We start from the raw sequence: 17985 nt of genomic DNA, 5'->3' as shown, positions 1-17985 counted from the left end.
CCATAGCTGACAAGTACAAATCTAAAAATTTTAAAAATATATTGAACTTACAGGATGGACCTAATAGCAGATAGAAGATGGCAGAAGAAAAGGTTGGTGAACTTGAGGACAGATCAATAGAAATTATTCAGTCTGAAAAACAGAAAGTCTTGGTGACTCGTGCGACAATGTTAAGGGGATAAATAAACATGCAGTTAGAACAAAAAGAGAGAAAGAATTTAGTTAAAAAATAGTTAAAGAAATAATGTCCCCAGATGTCCCAAATGTAGCTCCCCACCCCCAAAAAGTCAACTTTTAGGTTTAAAAAACTCAGCAAATCCAAGCAGGATAAATCCAAAGGAAACCACACCTAGGCACGTCATAGTTAGATGGCTGAAAAACAAAGATGAGTAAGAAAGGTTGAAAGCATCCAGAGAAAAATATCACTTCTTATCAGGAACTACGTGAACCAGAAGACACTGGGAATAATATCTTTAAAACTCTGAAATGGGGAAAAAAAAAGTCCACTTTAAATTCTTATAGTACAAAATATTCTTCAATAATGAAGGCAAAATAAAGACATTTACAGCTATGTAAAAACTGAGATATTTGTTTTAGAAAATTCTTTAGACCAAAGGGAAATGATACTAGATGGAATTTCAGATCTACAGGAAGCAATTTGGTTTACCAGAAAAGCTATACTTTGGTAAGTATAAAAGACAATACATATTTTCTTCTCTTAGATTCTTTAGAGATAACTGATTATTTAAAGCAAATATTGTAACATTATTATGGCCTTTATGATGTATATAGATGCAAAATATATGACAGGAGTACAAAGATGGGATGTGATAAGTACAATCATATTGTTGCAAGTTTCTTATATTTTACATAAAATAGTACACCATTAACTCTAAATAAATGCTAATAAGAAATGGTTGAAACTTGCAATCACTAAAAAGGGATATTACCCCCCAAATTTTCAATAGTTCTGATTTCATTCAAATAAATTAAATTTATTATTAATAAGCTTTCCTACAAAGAAAACTTTATACCCAAATGGTTATATGCTGGTGAATTCTGTCAAATATATATGAATTAGTGCCAATCTTACACACATTCTTTCAGAAAATAGAGGAGAAACAAATGCTTCTCAACTTATTTTATGAAGTTAACTCAAACCTGCTACCAAAAGATGGCAAAAATATTACAGAAAAGAAGTTTGTAAGTTAATGTTTCTCAAGATATATATGCAAAATTCCTCAAGAAAATATAACATGATGATGTTCACACATAATGACAAAGTAGGATGCATCGCAGGAAATCAAGGTAAGTTCAACAATCAAAGATCAATCAATGTAATTTACCACATGAACAGAACAAAAGACATAAATAATCTGATCATCTCAAGTGATTCAGAAAAAGCATATGTAAAAATTCAACATCCATTTATGATAAAAACTCTTAGCAGACACTTCCTCAACCTGATGAAAGACATTTGCAAAAAAGTCTATAGTTAGTATCATACTTAATGGTGAAATTGTGAACACTTTTGCCCTAAGATAAGGACAAGGCAGGAATATGCATTTCACCACTTTTATTCAACAGTGAACTGGAGGTTCTAGCCAGTGCAAAGACACAATGACAAAGCCAGGCAAGAGAAACAATATAAGGCATCAGTTTGGAAAGGAAGAAAATAAGACTTTCTTTACCTGTAGACAACATGTTTGTTCACATGGTAAACTATAAAGATTCTCCAACACAATTACAGGAACAAATGAATTCATCAAGGTCAGTATACAAAAGTCAATTGCGTTTCCATAGATCAGTGTCCAAAAATTGGAAAATGAATTTTAAAAATAACATCTCCATTTATGATAGCAATAAAAATAGAAAATGCTTAGAAATAAAATTATTAAAAGATGGAAATTACAAAACATTCCTGGAGGGGAGGGTATAGCTCAAGTGGTAGAGTGCATGCTTAGCACACGCAAGGTCCTGGGTTCAATCCCCAGTACCTCCTGTAAAAATAAATAAGTAAACCCAATTACCTCCCCCCTTAAATAAATAAATTAATTAATTAAAAAAAAATTCCTGAGAACTATTAAAGAAGATTTAAGTAAATAGAGAGCTACATTTACGGATTAGCAAATTTAGTAGTGAAAAGATGGAAATTTCCCCCAAATTGATGTATTAATTGAAATCTCAACAGGAGTTTTAAAAAAATTGACAGGCTGATTTTAAAATTTATGTGGAAACACAAAGAACTCAGAATAGCCTAGACAACACTGAAAAAGTGGAACCAATATGGAGGACGCGGAGCACTTGATTTCAAGCTTACTATAAAGCTATGATAATCTGCACAGTGTAGCACTGACATCAGGATAGAAATACTGATCGATAGAAAATAGAGAGTGTTCAGAAATAGACTCATACACGTAAGGTTAATTGATTTTAAATATGAGCATCCAATCAATTCAGTGGGAAATAGATAATCTTTTCAGCAAATTGTCCTGGAACAACTGAGCAAATGTATGGAAAATGTAAACCTCAATCCCATGCAAAATTAATTGGATATGGGGTATAGACCTAAATATAAAGGCTAAAACTATGAACTATTTAGAAGAAAATATCAGAAAATATCTTCCTAACATTAGGAGTAGATGAAGAGAGTAATGACACAAAAAGCACTAAACATAAAAGAGGAAAACAAAACATATTGGGCTACATCAAAATGAAAACCTCCTGCTTATTAAAATACACCATTAATAAAATGAAATGGCAAGTGACAGACTGGCAGAAAATAGTACACACATCTGACATAGGAGCTGTATCCAGAGCATATAAAGGATTCATACCCATCAATAATAAAAGGAGAAATAACTTGATAAAATATGACAAAAGACTTGAACAGGTACTCGCCAAAAGAAGACATCCAAATGGCCAACAAGTACATGAAAAGATGGTCAACATGATTTGCTATCATGTTTTGCTAATCATGAGATACTATTTCAAAGCCAAATGTTGGAAATGACATGTGGCCCTCATACATTGCTGGTGGAAAAATAGAGTGGTATAACCACTTTGGGAAACTGTTGGGCAGCTTCTGACAAAGTTAAAAACACAACTATGCTATGATACAGCAATTCCACCCTGAGGATTTCACCACAGAGAAATGAAAATGTATATTAACCAACTGATTTGTGTAAGAATGTTAACAGCAACTTTGAAAAAGAAGGGTCTTTTTGAGTGGCTGGATAAGCTCCAGCCATCACGAAAAAAAATACAGACTGTGAAGAAATTTTAAGTTTATTAACTAACTTAATATATTTATTGTTTGTGGGACATTTCTTAAAAATTGTCCCCACTCCCCCCAAATATAGCTTTTTGTTGTTGCTGTTAACTGCTCTCCTTTAAAGTATGCAGTTTGAGTGTGTGTGTGTGTGTGTGTGTGTGTGTGTGTGTGTGTGTTGGAGTTTCTAGAGTACGTCCCTTGTTGGGCTACATGGATTTCCCATTTGGAGAAGAGTGGAGATAAAAAGTAAAATTTTAAGGTAAGCTAGATGAATGCCAGGGAACAAACTTGGGAAGAGTGTCAGATGGAAAGTTCTGAAGATGGCAGCACTGTCATGACCTGGTGAGTAAGGACAGAAGAGGAGAACTGGGTCAGGATCCCATTTCTGAACTTTAGGTAAACAAAAATGATTTGGAGAAATTACATGGCAATGGCTTTGAGTTCAATCATTGCATTTAGAATACATTTATAAGTAAGGCATGTGTGGAATATTCTGTTGCAGCTCCTTAACAGGTAGCAAAGTCCTGGTACTGTCAGAAGTTTAAGAAGAATCTAAAATGGCATTCTTGGTTCATTCTCGCTTTTCAGGGAATGGTATTAATGAGTAATGAACAAAAAAGGATCACCATATGGTGATCTCTCTCGTGAGCCTGGGCATCCTTGTAAGGGCTCTGAGCTCGGGAGCTGCCCTATGTGGAGGGGAAGCCACGCCAGGAGACTGAGAGAAACTGTGGCCTGGAACGGACAGTGTTGCTTTGTGCCGCTGACCCTGGCTTCAGGTGACTGGAAGAAACTTCGTGTTCCCTCATGAGTGGTTCAACTCAGTTCAACCCAATTCATTTCAATGCACTTAATTAAATTAAAACAATTCACTTGGTTGCTAACCGTATATTGCTAAGCTTTGGAATGTTCTAGGACTACACTGCCCAGCACAATAACCACCACGCCACAAGTGGATACTGAATACATGAAATACGGCTAGCCCAAATTGAGATGTGCTCTCAGTAAGAAATCCACAGCAGATGTGGAAGGTTTAGGATGCAAAACAAAAAAGTAAAATACCCCATGAATATTTTTGTTGATATATCTTGAAATACAATGTTTTAGATATCAGGTTAAATGAGATATATTATTAAAATTAATTTCACCTACTTCTTTTTCCCCTTTTAAGTGTGGCTACTAGAAAATTTAAAATTGCAGGTATGGCCTGCATTGTCTTTCTCTTGAATAGAGCTATTCTATAGTATTTTGGGGAGAAAAAGAAATATCCAAGTAGAATTATAGGCTAAGAAATTTGGTACTTTAGACTTTCCCAGGGGACAACTGTAAGCCACTCACATAAATCCCCTTGTTCTGAAAATAGGGGGGGACTGCTGGGGACCATAGCACCTGACTTCACCCCAACTCCACTTTCCTCAATCTCCTGTGATCTCGTGTGGTAAATACATTCCTCTTGTCAGTACAAACAGATGCTGACTTGGAAACACTGAAAACAAAAACTGTAGATTTTATTCCTCATTTGGCCCTGAAAGACAGAATCTATCTCAAAAGTAATAAAAGTTCATATGGTTTACTGCAGAAAGGACTAAATTAAAAATACTTGACAGATTGCAAATTAGTCAAGAACATGAAGTAGGTTTGGCCGGGTGCAGCCCATGATGTTCTTGGTAAGTGATGAAAACGAACAAAAAAATGACACATTTGAAGTGGTATCTGTAGGCGGTACAGGGGGGTGACTGCCGTGCCCCCCAGCACATGGAAATAAACGAAATACCATTACCTTCTGAGAGCTGACTGAAATGAAAATTAGGCAAACACTTAAAAAGCAGGCTCCTAAAGTTGCGTGCCTATTGTGTTCATGCAGGTAACATCAATAAGAAAATTGGGCCCAATTTCAGGACTGAGATTTAATTCCTCACCTATAGAAGCAACCAGAGTTCTGTTCAGCTAATTTTTGCTGTCTGTGCCCAGTATCACCAAATCTGATTTTTAAAGAGATATCTAGATTTTTAAATGTGGGCAACTAATTTTTTAAAAAAATCAACCACTGGGATCTGAGTCAAATAACTCTATAGTCTTAAAAATCAACAAACAAATTTCCTTTGTTTGGCTTCTATATTTACTAAACAACCTTTGGATCACATTTTTTTCATGAAAATCTGATGACCCTGAGAGAATTAAGTATCATTTACAGGCATTGACCGCAAGCCCGCCGCCGAGGCTTCCATCCCAATGCAAGGCAGTTGTTATACTCAGAGAACTTAAATGACTCCCCAGTTCACAGAGCTAATGTTGCTATCAGGATTTCAAACACCATGCCTGTTTCCAGGAACTCTGCTTTGTCTCTCCAGGTACCTGAGAGCTGATTAGAGTTTTGGTGAATGAAAAATTTCTAGGTCCTCCAGTAAGAGCAGAATTATGTTGGTATGAAACCTACCTGGCCCTCTCTGACCTTCCTCTCCCTAGACACCAAGTCCTGGAGGTCCTGAGCCCAGGGTGAATATTTGGGACGCTGTGATAGGTGCATTTGTTTATGTGAAGTCATCAGTTGGTAGGCTGGTAATCCAACTTCGTGATTTTGGCTAATCCAAGTCCATCCCCGAGAGACGGATCTGCATGTTGAACACCAAGTAATTGGCTTCTAAACCTGAGAGACGGGTGGCCAGATCAGGCAGGTGGTAAATTCATCTAGGAAACTGCCCCTGATGAGCCCTCTGGGAAGCAACACCTGATTTCTACCAACAATCCCACCTGTGTAATGACTGCAGCAGAATGCACCGTTTTCAGTGACTTCCAGTCTTTTTCTTTATAAATTTATATTCACAGAGGGAAAAGCAAAGCTCTAACAAAGCTAGTTTCCTTGTGGAAAAGAAGCCAAACCAAACCAGCAGATACAACACTCGGTTTAAGTGGCTTTAACCTGAAGTTCGTTGCTGCTTGGAACCCAGGAGTTGCACGAATCTCCCCTTCAAGGTGTAGATACCTCTGCGAAAGTGGCCGCTCTCCAGAAGCACCTTGACCTACTAAGGAGTTCATGCTTGACTGTTTCACTCTACAATCATGTCTTAATCCCTTTCCAACGGAAATATCTGAATTCAACTGAAAAACCCAAACGGAGGCTATGGGTAGATTACAAATAATGACAGGAGAAATCAAGAAACGTGTTAAAGGAAGTGAACAAGTTTGTTCAAGTGGCCAAGGAAGTGGTCAAATACTGTTGTGAGGGAAAGTGGACAGGTCAGCCTCGGCCTCCCCAAGACAAGCCGCCGCAAGTTCACCACCCAGCTGCCTGGAAAGCCCAAAGCAGGCCTCTGGGTTAAAGGGCGTTTTGCCCACGAAAATGAACGCATAGTTTGAATGAGCTGTTCGGCCCTTTTGGTGGAACAGTTTCCAGTTGCTGCGCAGACACTAGAACATCGTAGGTTCCTCTTCTCTTGACACATTTTTATTCCTCGAAAGCGTGTTATAGAAGTGAACTGACAGAGGCAGGCTGAGAACACACAGTGGAGTTCAAGTCCAAGATCATGCTTATCCAATGACAGCAGCAGGAGGCACTGCCTGACCAAATGCAGGAAACTCCTATAAATTAACGTAAGCCATGAGAGTCAAGGCTTGTCTAGACTGTATATTGTGGGAGATCGGCTGAGTGTCTATGGAAGTTAAGAAGCCCTCTTTTACTACAGGTGGATCTTAACTCACTTTCCTTACTAGGAAACTAAAACTAGGTCATCTGATATGAGCTTGGAAATAGCCACAAGTCAGAATGTCATGGGGGAATATTTTTTTTCAAGGCATCAGAGATAGTAACCCTCGGCAACAAGAAATGATTTGTGAAAGAGGGAGGAGAGAAAGCGCTCTGAGCTCTTCAGCAAACTTTCAAACCAGACAGAGGACTTTCTCTTTCTCTCTCTCTCTCTTTTTTTTTTTTTTTTTTTTGCCTTTTCTCTGAGGCCTCATGAAACTGAGAGCCAATCTATTCCTGTGGATTTTGGGAAAACTGATACTGAGAGAACCACTTGAAATCAAACTGTGTCAAGAGGGTGGAAGTCAGGTCTCGATTCATAGAATTTTGACTTAATGCCTTTTTTTCCATGACTCATTACTGAATGTGTCTCTTAATTAAATTACTAAAGTATTAAGTTATTAAATCATCACAACCTCCCTATGAGGTAGTAGATCTCATGTAACAGGTGAAAAAATTAAGGTGTAGATACGTTATACAACTTACGCTCAGTTAAAAAGGTACTAAGAGCTGGTATTGGGATTAGAAACGAGGCACCCGCCCTCCAAAGTGCAGTATGAAGACCCTGGATTGTCTCACGTAGGGCAAAGAGACTTTGGGGGAGGAACGTCCTAGAAAACCAGAATTTAAATTCTGCCATGAAGCCAGGAGGGATGTGGGGTCTCCAACATCTCTACCATCATTTGGCTGGAGCAGCAGGACCTGAAAGATGAGCCTGTGAGAGTTTCTTTGCTCGAGTATTTTGGTGAAGGACAAGAAGTTCCAGGAAGTTTTTGGAACTCATGTGATTTTAATATTTGATAATTAGCCCCCACACTCTCTCTTCTGCAGCTGTTGCCACGCAGCCTATCAAAGAAAGACAGAGGATTGCTAAGCACCCATTGAAGGCACCATTCCTCACCATATCTCAAATTCCAGATTGGTGCTGTTGACGTCCGGGTCATCAAATGCACAGGTCAGCAAGTGCTGGGATCCGTTCACTTCCAGCTGACTGTAGCACGAGAATGAGTAGTCGTCTAGTTCTGCGTCATCGAAGTCTCCTAGGAAGGAACAAACCCATGGCTGTTAATGAAGCCAATAAGTGCATCCTTTTCAAATCCAAAGTGACATTGGTGAAATGGCAGCTTTTTGTGACCGACAGGAAGGAGTGACTATTGTGTATCAAAAGACGGAAAGCCCTAGGGCAAAGACAAGAAATAGGGCTTCAAAAAAACCAAAAAAACCAACCCCAAACAAACAAAATAACAAAACCGAAATAAAACCTAATGAGCACAGATTTTTTTCTAATAGAAAAAAGTCATCCCAATTAACAAATAACCTGGAAAGATGTCTAAATATTTCTGCCTTTGGGTTAGTGCATTAGAGATCTAGAATGAAACACTAAACACATGCTTTCTTTTATATAAATGGGAATTTCCTCTGTTCGTTTGTACATTTCAAATAAGAGATACTTTATTATTCATATGCTACCTAATCTAGCCTTTGGCTTTTTTACTAATCTTCATTTATCCCTTCCCAAGATTTTTTTTTTGAATGAAGGTAGATGAATGCTGTCTTGCGGTCAGAAATTCACTTCTTTAAGCGGTAGCTTTCCCTTGTCTACATAGGCATCCCAACTAAAAGAACAATTGATTATCTCCACTGTGTGGATATTTATATAAGGCAACTTGCCTTACCCTGCTAACTGAGGCAAACATGATTAGCACAAATTAGACCTGACAGGACTCAGATCTGGCAGACTTTCCCATGAATTTTACAGAACTGTTTCTGGGCTTACAGAGCCTCCTTCCACAGACGCTGTATTTCACAGATATTAGCAAAGTCTGGAAGTATGAAAGGAACCAGAATTTTTTGCAACCACTTTTGGAAAGTACAATCTGTCAGAGATAGTATTTGATCTCTTAAGCTGGGTCACGGGCCCTAAGATTAAACAGGCATTGTCTCTATGTATTTCACAATATTTAACAGAGAAAAATCTGTCAGCAAACATACTCCAACTAGAATCTGAGAAAATCTAGAGTAACAAAAGCCATTTTCAGAGTGGTTGAGCGTGAGCCTGTGCGTGCTTCCAGATCCGCTGGTACTAGGAATTTCTTTGGCCCATCGATACCAGAAAATAGATGCTTCTAGGGCCTTTAATAGGATACAGGATACACTAACAATCAGACCCCAGTTGAGTGTCCCGAAGGCCATGGGATTACAAATAGTACCCTCTTTACTTGAGCAACCCAGGAGTTCTGAGGGAAAGTTAGTAAAGCTGGTCGTGAGTGGTCCAACCAGTTGAGAGAAAGGTCTGTTCAGCCGAAGTGACAAATCTCGAAAAGCCACATCTAGATAAAGAGCTGTGGGTGCTGCTCTTTCTGACTAGACCTTAAATCCGTCGGGCTCACAGTTCTGCCACCAGCAGACTCCTTATGTAATTTCAGGAAGGTAGGGCTCCCCTTTTAATGGCAGTTTTAAATAATGAGGGGCAGCCCACACTAGGGCTCCCATTTCAACACGTGTTCATTCCTAATCCTAATCTTACGGAGTTAGATCTTGTCCCCTAATTGCTGGCCCCTTTCCCAATGGAATGTTTTGGTGGTTTTAGCCTGCCCTTACATGGCAGTCCTCATGCTGCCTTTTGTTTGCTTTTTGGGGGGGGAGTTATAATTAGATTTATTCATTCATTCATTATTATTTTTTAATGGAGGTACTGGGGATTGAACCCAGGATCTCATGCATGCTAAGCATCGACTCTAGCACTGAGCTATATGCCCTCCTCCCCAAAGCTGTCTTAATGTTTTCTCTTCTTTGGACCTTCCACCAACCCCATACAACAGAACCCACATTACTATTGGATTCAGACATTCTTAAACACACAACGTGAGGCAGAGAGAGCAGAGCCCAGCAGATGCTGGGCAGCAACAGGACAAAGCCCTCCTGCTACTCTTGGCCATCTAGTTGGGCCGAGTGAACTTGTTGTGGGTTCTCACACATTACATACAGCCCTGGTCCTACAATTAAAGTGGCTATGCTTTGAGAAAGAGCTCATTGGCTCTCTGGCAAGTGTTAGCAAGCCAAGTTGCTTTGTAAACAAGAAAAAGTCCCCTCACAACTTGCAAAATAGCATGGCGTTTTGTAAAGATGTTATACTTGGTCTAAGCTGAAAAATCCTTAGTTAAGAGTAATACACACAGTGGTGAGACCCCTGGTATCCGAGGTGGACCAGCTGTGGGTTTAAATCCTGGCCCTTCTACTCTGGAGCTGTGGTCCTCCGTCAGGTGATTCAGCCTCTCTACGCTTGTGTTCTGCTCTTTAAATTCATGTTGTTGTAAGAAGTCACTGAATAAATGTATACCAACCCTTAGGCACAGTAAGCACTCAATAAGGATTAGCTATGACTGTTATCACCTTTTTTTTTTTTTTTTGAGAAATAAGTAATGAAAAGGTAAAATAAGAATTCTAATTCCGAGAATATACATGAAAGCTTTGGGGCTCCTTTGAAAAAGAGTTCTATGTCAAAGGTGTTACTATTACTATGGCTTCGAAATTACATAGAACTTTAAACTAGTGAATTATCCTATTTTTTTTAAACACTCAAAAATTAGATTTTTTGAAATATGTGTTATTATAGACAAGGTGGTGTGGTTTAGAAGTCTTACTGAAAGGAATTAGTAGATTAAAAGTATAAACGGTTTGGATTTTTAAAAAAATTATCTCTTTCTTCTCTTGATAATGCTTGAAGGTTATCAGAGAACTAACTTATTCAACAAAGAGCTTTTGATTATTTTGAATTCCTGACACCCCAAACTGGGAAGTATTTTGATGTAATTGTGTGGATGGGTGGTTACAGATCTCCTAAACAAACAAACAAACCTTGAAATTTAAAACGTTGAAGTGAAAACTCACCTTTCAATTAGAATTCTTAATTTCTTTTAAAAATAATACAATGACCAGGAAATAGAAGGGTTATATTATACTCCAAAGAGTAAGATTCATGTGTTCCCTGCCAAACACCTATCTGTACAAACACAAGACATTTACCATGAAATAATCATCATCCCCCACAGAATGATTCATACATAGTGACACTGTGAGAAATGCCAACCCTCCAACAATTTCCTTAGTGAAAATATTCTAGGGATTTCCATCCTCAGTAATTAGATGACTTAAGATATCTGAGCTGAGTCATTAGGCTGTGTCTGATACCTTCAATAGGCAAATACTTTTTCAGTCTTAAAGGGAAAGCATCTAATTTTCAGGAACAAATTGGTGGTCCAAGTTTCCAGGTGGCTCCTCTGCTACTGCTCCACCTTTGTGTACTGTCTGGCTGTAGTTACACTGTATTTACAAAGTAGAAGGCATCTGCTTCTAGGGACTAGGTATTTAAGGAGCCCAAAGAGAATTATTATGTGGTGGTAAATTTGTTGATACGGAGACAGTTAAAAATATTGCAGTGAGACAACTCACTCAGATCTTTCCCTATTCAGTTATTCACTAAGATTATCACATGACTCTATTTGAAGAAGTTTTCAGTTATTTATTAAATGTCTACTATGTTCTAGACACTTGTTGAGGTGCCGAGGATTTAACACCGGGAAGTGCAGACAAAGTTTTTGTTTCTGGATGTTATCTTGAAAGTTATGCTTTTGGAACCTCCTAAAAAGCTAAACAAAAACAAAACTCACTGGATTCTTTGACAAGGTAAAAATTACCCTGGAGATTCTCTGACAAGCCCAACCGTTGTATCTATATAGGTGCTCTCTTTGTAAGAGCAAAGGCATCAACCAACATTTAACATCCCCATTTGACACACTGTAACTGAACGTACTTCAATTTAAAAAAAAAATCCTTATTTGTAGAGGCAGGTGCATCCCTTGAAAATGCTAAGCCTTTCTAACATCCTCCGTGTTGCCCCCAGGCCTCCTGTCTTGGTGGTTAGAGTGCACGAACTGACTGAATCCGTGCTGAAGTCCTCAGCCTTCTCCCCAACCCAGTGCCCCGCTCAGGTCTGTGAGTTATCTGAGCAACCTGAGACAGATGCTAGAGATCATCTGAAATCCTAAAGAAAAGTTAGAAATGACTCACCATTCTCTGCATAGCCACTTTCTCCAGAAACGACTTGAAGTAAATAGAAAACCAGACCAAGAGCTGTACCTAGAATTGTCATTCTGAGAGAGAGAGAGAGAGAGAGAGAGAGAGAGGAGAGAGCTGGCGAGTGAGCCTGTGTGTAGGAATGAATGAGAGAGAGCGGGAGCGACTTAAATCTATGGTTTTAGGGCTTATTTAACCACAGGGGGGAAGTATTGAGGGAAGTGTAAACAGCAGAAAAGAAGACGAGTGTCAGAAACAGGAAGCGTGAGTAAAAGTCTCGCTGCTGTAAGCAGAAGTGGAGGAAATGAAGGAATGGAGCCTTTGAAATGATGATACCTCTTTGGTAATTCTGGCAGCCCCCAAGTTTACTGTGCTAATTTCAGGCTAAGGCAGTGGACTCAAATCTAGGCTCAAACTATCTCAGGCCCACTTTCAAAGAATCTTGAGACAAAAACCTGAACTCACAAAGCTTATCATTTGCTTATCTGGGGTGTGTTTTGCTTTAAGGAAAGATTGTGTACTTAATGAAAGAATTTATTGCAGGTGGACTTTAAACTGTTCACCTCCCATGTCTGAATATACATGCTAGAGAGTTCCACTAGGAGAGTGATTTTTCTGTCTTGTTCTCTGTGTAGCCCAGGTAGTTACTTATGCCTTACCCATCATGGTGGGCATTCAAGAATTATTTGTTTAATTTAGGAGTTGGCAAACTACAGCCTAGGGGCCGTATTTGGCCCTCCCTCTGTTTTTGTAAATAAAGTTTCGTTGAAACACAGCTGCTTTTGTGTTACAACAGCACAGTTGAGTAGCTGAGATGGAAATTATAGGCCACAAAAAGTGTAAAATCTTCACTGTCTGGCAGTTTGCTGGAAAAAGTCTGTCAAACTTTTGTTTAATGGATTAAATAGTCTCTGTGCATTAAAATAGGATTATATTTGTGAAAATCTGATTGTCGTCCAGCTTTGCAGGAACATACGATACATAAAAACCACAGCTGTACCTACATGAACTGGGCCGAAGCCTGAGACAATGACGGAAGTATTTCAGACTCTCCCTAGCCTGCCCATTAAAGTTGTCCCCAAAGTGGCCTCACAGTTACGGTAGTGATTTTTTTAAGCCTGAATGACTTTGTAATTGTTGGATTTTCCCCCTTAAGTCATCATTGGTGTTCAAAGGCACAGGTTGAGAGCAGTCCTGTCATTAACAGACGGACAAAGCTCTGCAGGGTTGTACTTCTAAGTGTTCCCACCAACAACCTAACCTAGATGCAGGCTGTGAACCACCCCTCTCTTGATTCACCATGGCTCTTTTAGAAAAAGGCACAGGACTGATTATAAGGTGATGACTTCAGAGATGCTGAGTGGACAGCGAGTTATGAATGTTTGATTCACTGTCTACCTGGACCTATAAAAATGGCTCTATTAGCCAAGAGAACAACGACCCCTGAAGTGTAAAACAGTCTTTGAAAGCTACACGAGTTAGCTCGTCTCATCATTAACAGTTACTGTGACAATCTCATAAGACGAGAAAAGCGGAGGTGGGGCATTTATATGGGTCTCTGGAAGCCCCTCTTCCGTGTTGCCGCAACTCGGGTGGCAGAGATGGGGTGCTTTGTTCATAATGTCACCCTCAGGACCACAAGCTAAAGGAACATTTCAGAGCAAGAACCAAAATGAACGGGAAATAATCCACCTCTTCCAATCCACCTAATCGGTTTAGGCCTTCTTTTGGTATTTTTGAACATCTTCCAAACCAAATAAAGAGTGACAATTTTGTGCATCAGATAACAATTTGTATTCTCATTTTCTGATTTTGTTTTGAATGCTCAGTTAGGAAATCATAAGCCCGGATTCACAAAAATTGTTATGTTGAGCTGAATACCCTTTCGAGAAAGCTATAATTACATATTTCCACGAACTAAATAAGTGTTCAAAGAGAACTCACAAATTACAACTATCCACCAACACAGACCTGGTGAACTGCTCACGGATTGTCACCCCATGGATGAGTAACTGGGTCATGTCTCTTTAAATTCTCTTGTTTATCATTTAAGTGGACTATCATTTTGATTGTATCTCTTTCCTTTAGTTGTAAAGATGTAAAAGAACAAAGCCAAGACACAATATTTTTGTACAGCATGTGCTAGTTTGCTCAGGGGATTTCCACGGGTGTACTTACTCTCTTTGGGTGGGGCAGGAGATGCTGAAGGACCTCAGAGAGAAACCTAGATCAAGCGTGGGGAGCTCAAAGAAATGAGAAACCTCCCCACTCCTTCTAGAGATTCTGGGGAAACAGTGGTACCTTCTCTACTTTCTTTACCCAGATCTTGCTCGTCCTTTGTTAACTTAGAAAAGTTGAGGAAGAACTTCCTTGCTCTTCCTACCCCCCAGATGGAGACATTGATTATATTGCCTTGTCATTATTGTCTCAGGGAGAAGTGAAGGGAGAAGAATAGCCTTTGCAGAAGATGCTCAGGGCACCTGAGTCTCCAACTGTGGAGGCAAGATCTGAGCATTGATTGGACTGTGAGCAAAGCAGTCCTGTGATGGGGCAGCATGGTTGGAACTTACATCTCCTCCTCATCTCTCCTCACTGCTCTCCATCGCTGCCTCTCTCTTCCTTCTTTCATACGTTGTCTTCTTTAGTTTCACGAGTTTCTGTGATGTGATGAATCATAGCAAAGACATTTAATTGTGTCTCATATACAAGCAGAACAGAGTGACCTTGTAAGACTCCCAGGATCAGTTGATCATGTCTTTCCTTTCTTCCTTTATTTATTTATTTATTTTGGATCATTCAGACCCTTTGTTTAACTAACAAAAAACACAAAGAAATTTTTCTTTCTTTTTTTCATAACGTAATAAGTTACGTGCCCTTTGTGTATAACTGGTTATAGTCCTAAAGTGCTCAGAGAACTGACCTTTTAGCAAGATTTGAGATTCTGGAATGTTAGAATTGGAAGAGTGTGTGTCCTTTTTGATTGTTGTTTTTTCACTTGGCGAAAGTCCCCCCGGCCCCCAGAAGTCCCATGTTTTCTCCTTCTCTCAGTCAATCAGGACAAAGATTTTCCTGGGCAAATTCAGGCTGAGCATCTTAACTTATTACTAATCTGTACTATCTGGTCTCTTCTTTTAGAAGGAGAAATTTTATCCCCATCCTTGACAGAAATTATAGAGTTAGTGAGACAGATGCCAAGGCATTACCTCTTTCAGCATCCTTGGGAAACTGTTTCGAGAGTAAAAGGATTTCTCTCAGTCAGTTTTTAGATGATGCTTATAAAATAGCCCCTTAGCATTTAATAATTCATCTTAAATAAGGAATATTTAAAAGTTGCTCATCTTGAGACTGAATATTAGAGGACAATAAAGTGAAACAATAACACTATGTAATAATAAGCAGTGTATGTTGCTATAGGAATGTACTGACAAAACCCGACGGAAAAATACTCAACACGTTCCAAAATACATTCTATGAAATCTGTATTAAATGCCCCAACCCTCCCACTGTCACTTACCTTCTTTTGTTAATGGTTAGATTTTATCCATAAGGTAGAAAGTAATCATGGGCCCCTGCCTTCCGCGGGAAAAGAGAAATCCAGGCCAGCGCAGCCGAGTGACTGGGGACCCCCCAGGGCTAGAAGAAAAGAGAAATAATAAAAAACACCCAAGGGTGTCATATAGGGGAAGATGGCTGTGGGGAAATCTAACTTTGTTCTAGTCCTAAGTCAATTGTCTTTAGCATTTTATCAGTGTGTGCTGAGTCAGTCCCCCGGCTTCTCAGGGGGAGTCCCAGCGTTGTGAAGTTTCATTTCCAGGAGAACAATATTTTCCTTCTTGTGGCTCTTCTTTCATTTCCCTTTCCTCCTTACCCCACGTCTTCAGCCCCATGCCTTGCTGTCGCTTGTGTTCTTTCTGGGCAGAGTTCGACATGTCATAGCTGTTTTGTCTTTATAAGATTTTAGTCTCTGTCGTTGGAGTCAACTCAACAAAAATGGAATCTTCGTGTGCCAACTGTTCCCTCTTTGCTGAAGACATTTCTGCCTGAAAGAGAGTATTATGATGTCAGGACGTGCCCAAATGTCGATAAAAACGTCAAGAGTGTTGATCCTTGGGGAAAGTGGCATGCCTTATCTTTAGACCCTGGAGTTTCTGTGGGCAGCTGGTATAGGATGTGAGTTTGTCTACAGCTCAAGGTCTCTCTCTTAGGCTCTTCCTGGTAGGCAGTCCATGGCTGGCTCCTGCTCTAGTGTCAGGCACAGCACCCCACTGTGTTTTTGAGAACAATCTGGATTAAGTGACATCCTGGGCTGTGGCCCATGGCCTTGCACAGATTTCTTTGCCTTGCAGGGAGCCCATACCCTCCCACAGTACACATTCTGAAGGACTGCAGTGCTGATGGCCACAGCTGCATTCAAACCCGGACAACTGGAAAAATTAGCAAGATCCCTCAATTCTCCATTGCCTGCTTCTCCTGCTCTCTTGGATTCCAGCACCTCCAAAAACAGCACTGGTCTCCTATAATGACCCAAGTGGAATATGCAAAGTCAACATGGAAGGCAACCCCGAGTGATACTGTTCATGGAATTGCCACAGAGCGGCAGCACGTGATCCTAAAAAGGAGCAAGTGCTCTGTCTCTTCCCAGACCATAGGACCCTGGGCCAAGCTTTTAAGATACAATTCTTACTTCCAGAAACTTTCCCAGAAAGTACTGCCTTTTTCTGCCTACCCATGTGTAAGCCTTTATGCTCTTACTTGCCAGTCTCAGGAGACTTTGGAATTGAGTATAGGATGTTTTTGTTGTTTTTGTAGGTATTATTTGGGCTATGCTGCTAAAATAAGGAGGCCCAGAAATATAGTGGATCTAAGAAATATGGAAATTTACTACTTTCTCTTATTGATGATTCATGGCAGGTAGGGAGCTCCACGAGTTCATTAGTTAGGAACCCAGCCTACTCTTTCATTTCTGAGGATGGTGCTTGTGTCTATGTATTTGAGGTTAGCTTATCAGCATCATGATCCCACTCCAGCTCTTGGGAAGTGGATATAAGAAAGTGAAGATAAACCAGTTGCCTTTTTAAAGGATATGCTCTGCAAGTTGTGTATATCACTTCTCTTCTCCTACAGGCCATAAAGTAGTCACCATGGCTTCTTTAGCTGCAAGGGAGAAAGGGAAATGTAGTCTGAAAAGGGGTAACTTTGTCCCCAGCCAAAACTGGAGGTTCTATTTGTAAAAGAAAAAAAGAGGAGAATGAATGTCGAAGAGAATAACTAGCCTCTCCCAGAGCTCTACACTCAGTAGTTTTGCAAAAGTGTGCATGATGAGGAACAGAGGCAGTGGTAGCTACCTCTACCCGTGGGAGGGGACAGTAGGCTTTTGATCTTGGGATTAAAGGTTGTGAAATGACATATCAGGTGAGTGGACCTAGATATGAGAAGGGTGGAGCTTGCACTTGGGGGATTTTAATATTTATACTAGGGCCATTTTCTCTGATCTCTGATCTCTGATCTCTGATCCCAAGAGTCTTTAAAGAGAATCAAAACTCTAAAGCCAGGGTTCCAAATCTGCACACTCCCTGAATGTCTTGAAACTTTAAGCAATATATAGAGGTAAAAGGTCTTTCTCCCTTTTATTCAACTCTCCAAAGGGTCAATGACTCAGAATTTTAATTCCCCATACACTGACTCAGAGGGGGACACCATGCTGAAGTGGTTGACCTGTCATCATGGGGACCTTGGACTATGAGAGACCAGGCAGCTATGTCTGAGACCCTTGATTTGAGTTACGTGTTTTGAGATGCTGCAGGATCTCAGCCAGTTCTCTAACCTCACTCTTGGTAGGTGAGGGGAGACAGGTCCAAGTGTGCAAGTCAAACGTGGAGCACTTGTGCTGGTC

The 17985-nt window shown here is 39.9% G+C and overlaps 1 protein-coding gene across 2 annotated transcripts in view; it reads right to left on the bottom strand.

The window, feature by feature from the left end:
• Positions 1 to 15761, bottom strand: part of IL7R (interleukin 7 receptor) — a 30547-nt gene extending 14786 nt beyond the window's left edge. Inside the window, exons 1-3 of one of the 2 annotated variants that reach the window (XM_074357030.1) lie at positions 15607 to 15761; positions 14663 to 14749; positions 7918 to 8056 (exon numbers count right to left, since the gene is read on the bottom strand). Coding sequence is in view for 1 of the 2 variants with exons in the window: in XM_010955532.3 (XP_010953834.2) it covers positions 7918 to 8056; positions 12087 to 12168 (221 nt within the window). In the remaining variant the exon portion in view is untranslated. Of the gene's footprint in view, positions 1 to 7917; positions 8057 to 12086; positions 12471 to 14662; positions 14750 to 15606 lie in introns of those variants that run through there. The other variant, XM_010955532.3, reaches the window with a different exon arrangement.
• Between the last annotated feature and the right edge of the window lie 2224 nt (positions 15762 to 17985).

This window comes from Camelus bactrianus, chromosome 3 (assembly GCF_048773025.1).
Source record: "Camelus bactrianus isolate YW-2024 breed Bactrian camel chromosome 3, ASM4877302v1, whole genome shotgun sequence".
NCBI lineage: Eukaryota > Metazoa > Chordata > Mammalia > Artiodactyla > Camelidae > Camelus > Camelus bactrianus.
Note: the sequence above shows the minus strand (reverse complement) of the source record. Positions and strands in the feature narration are given on the sequence as shown.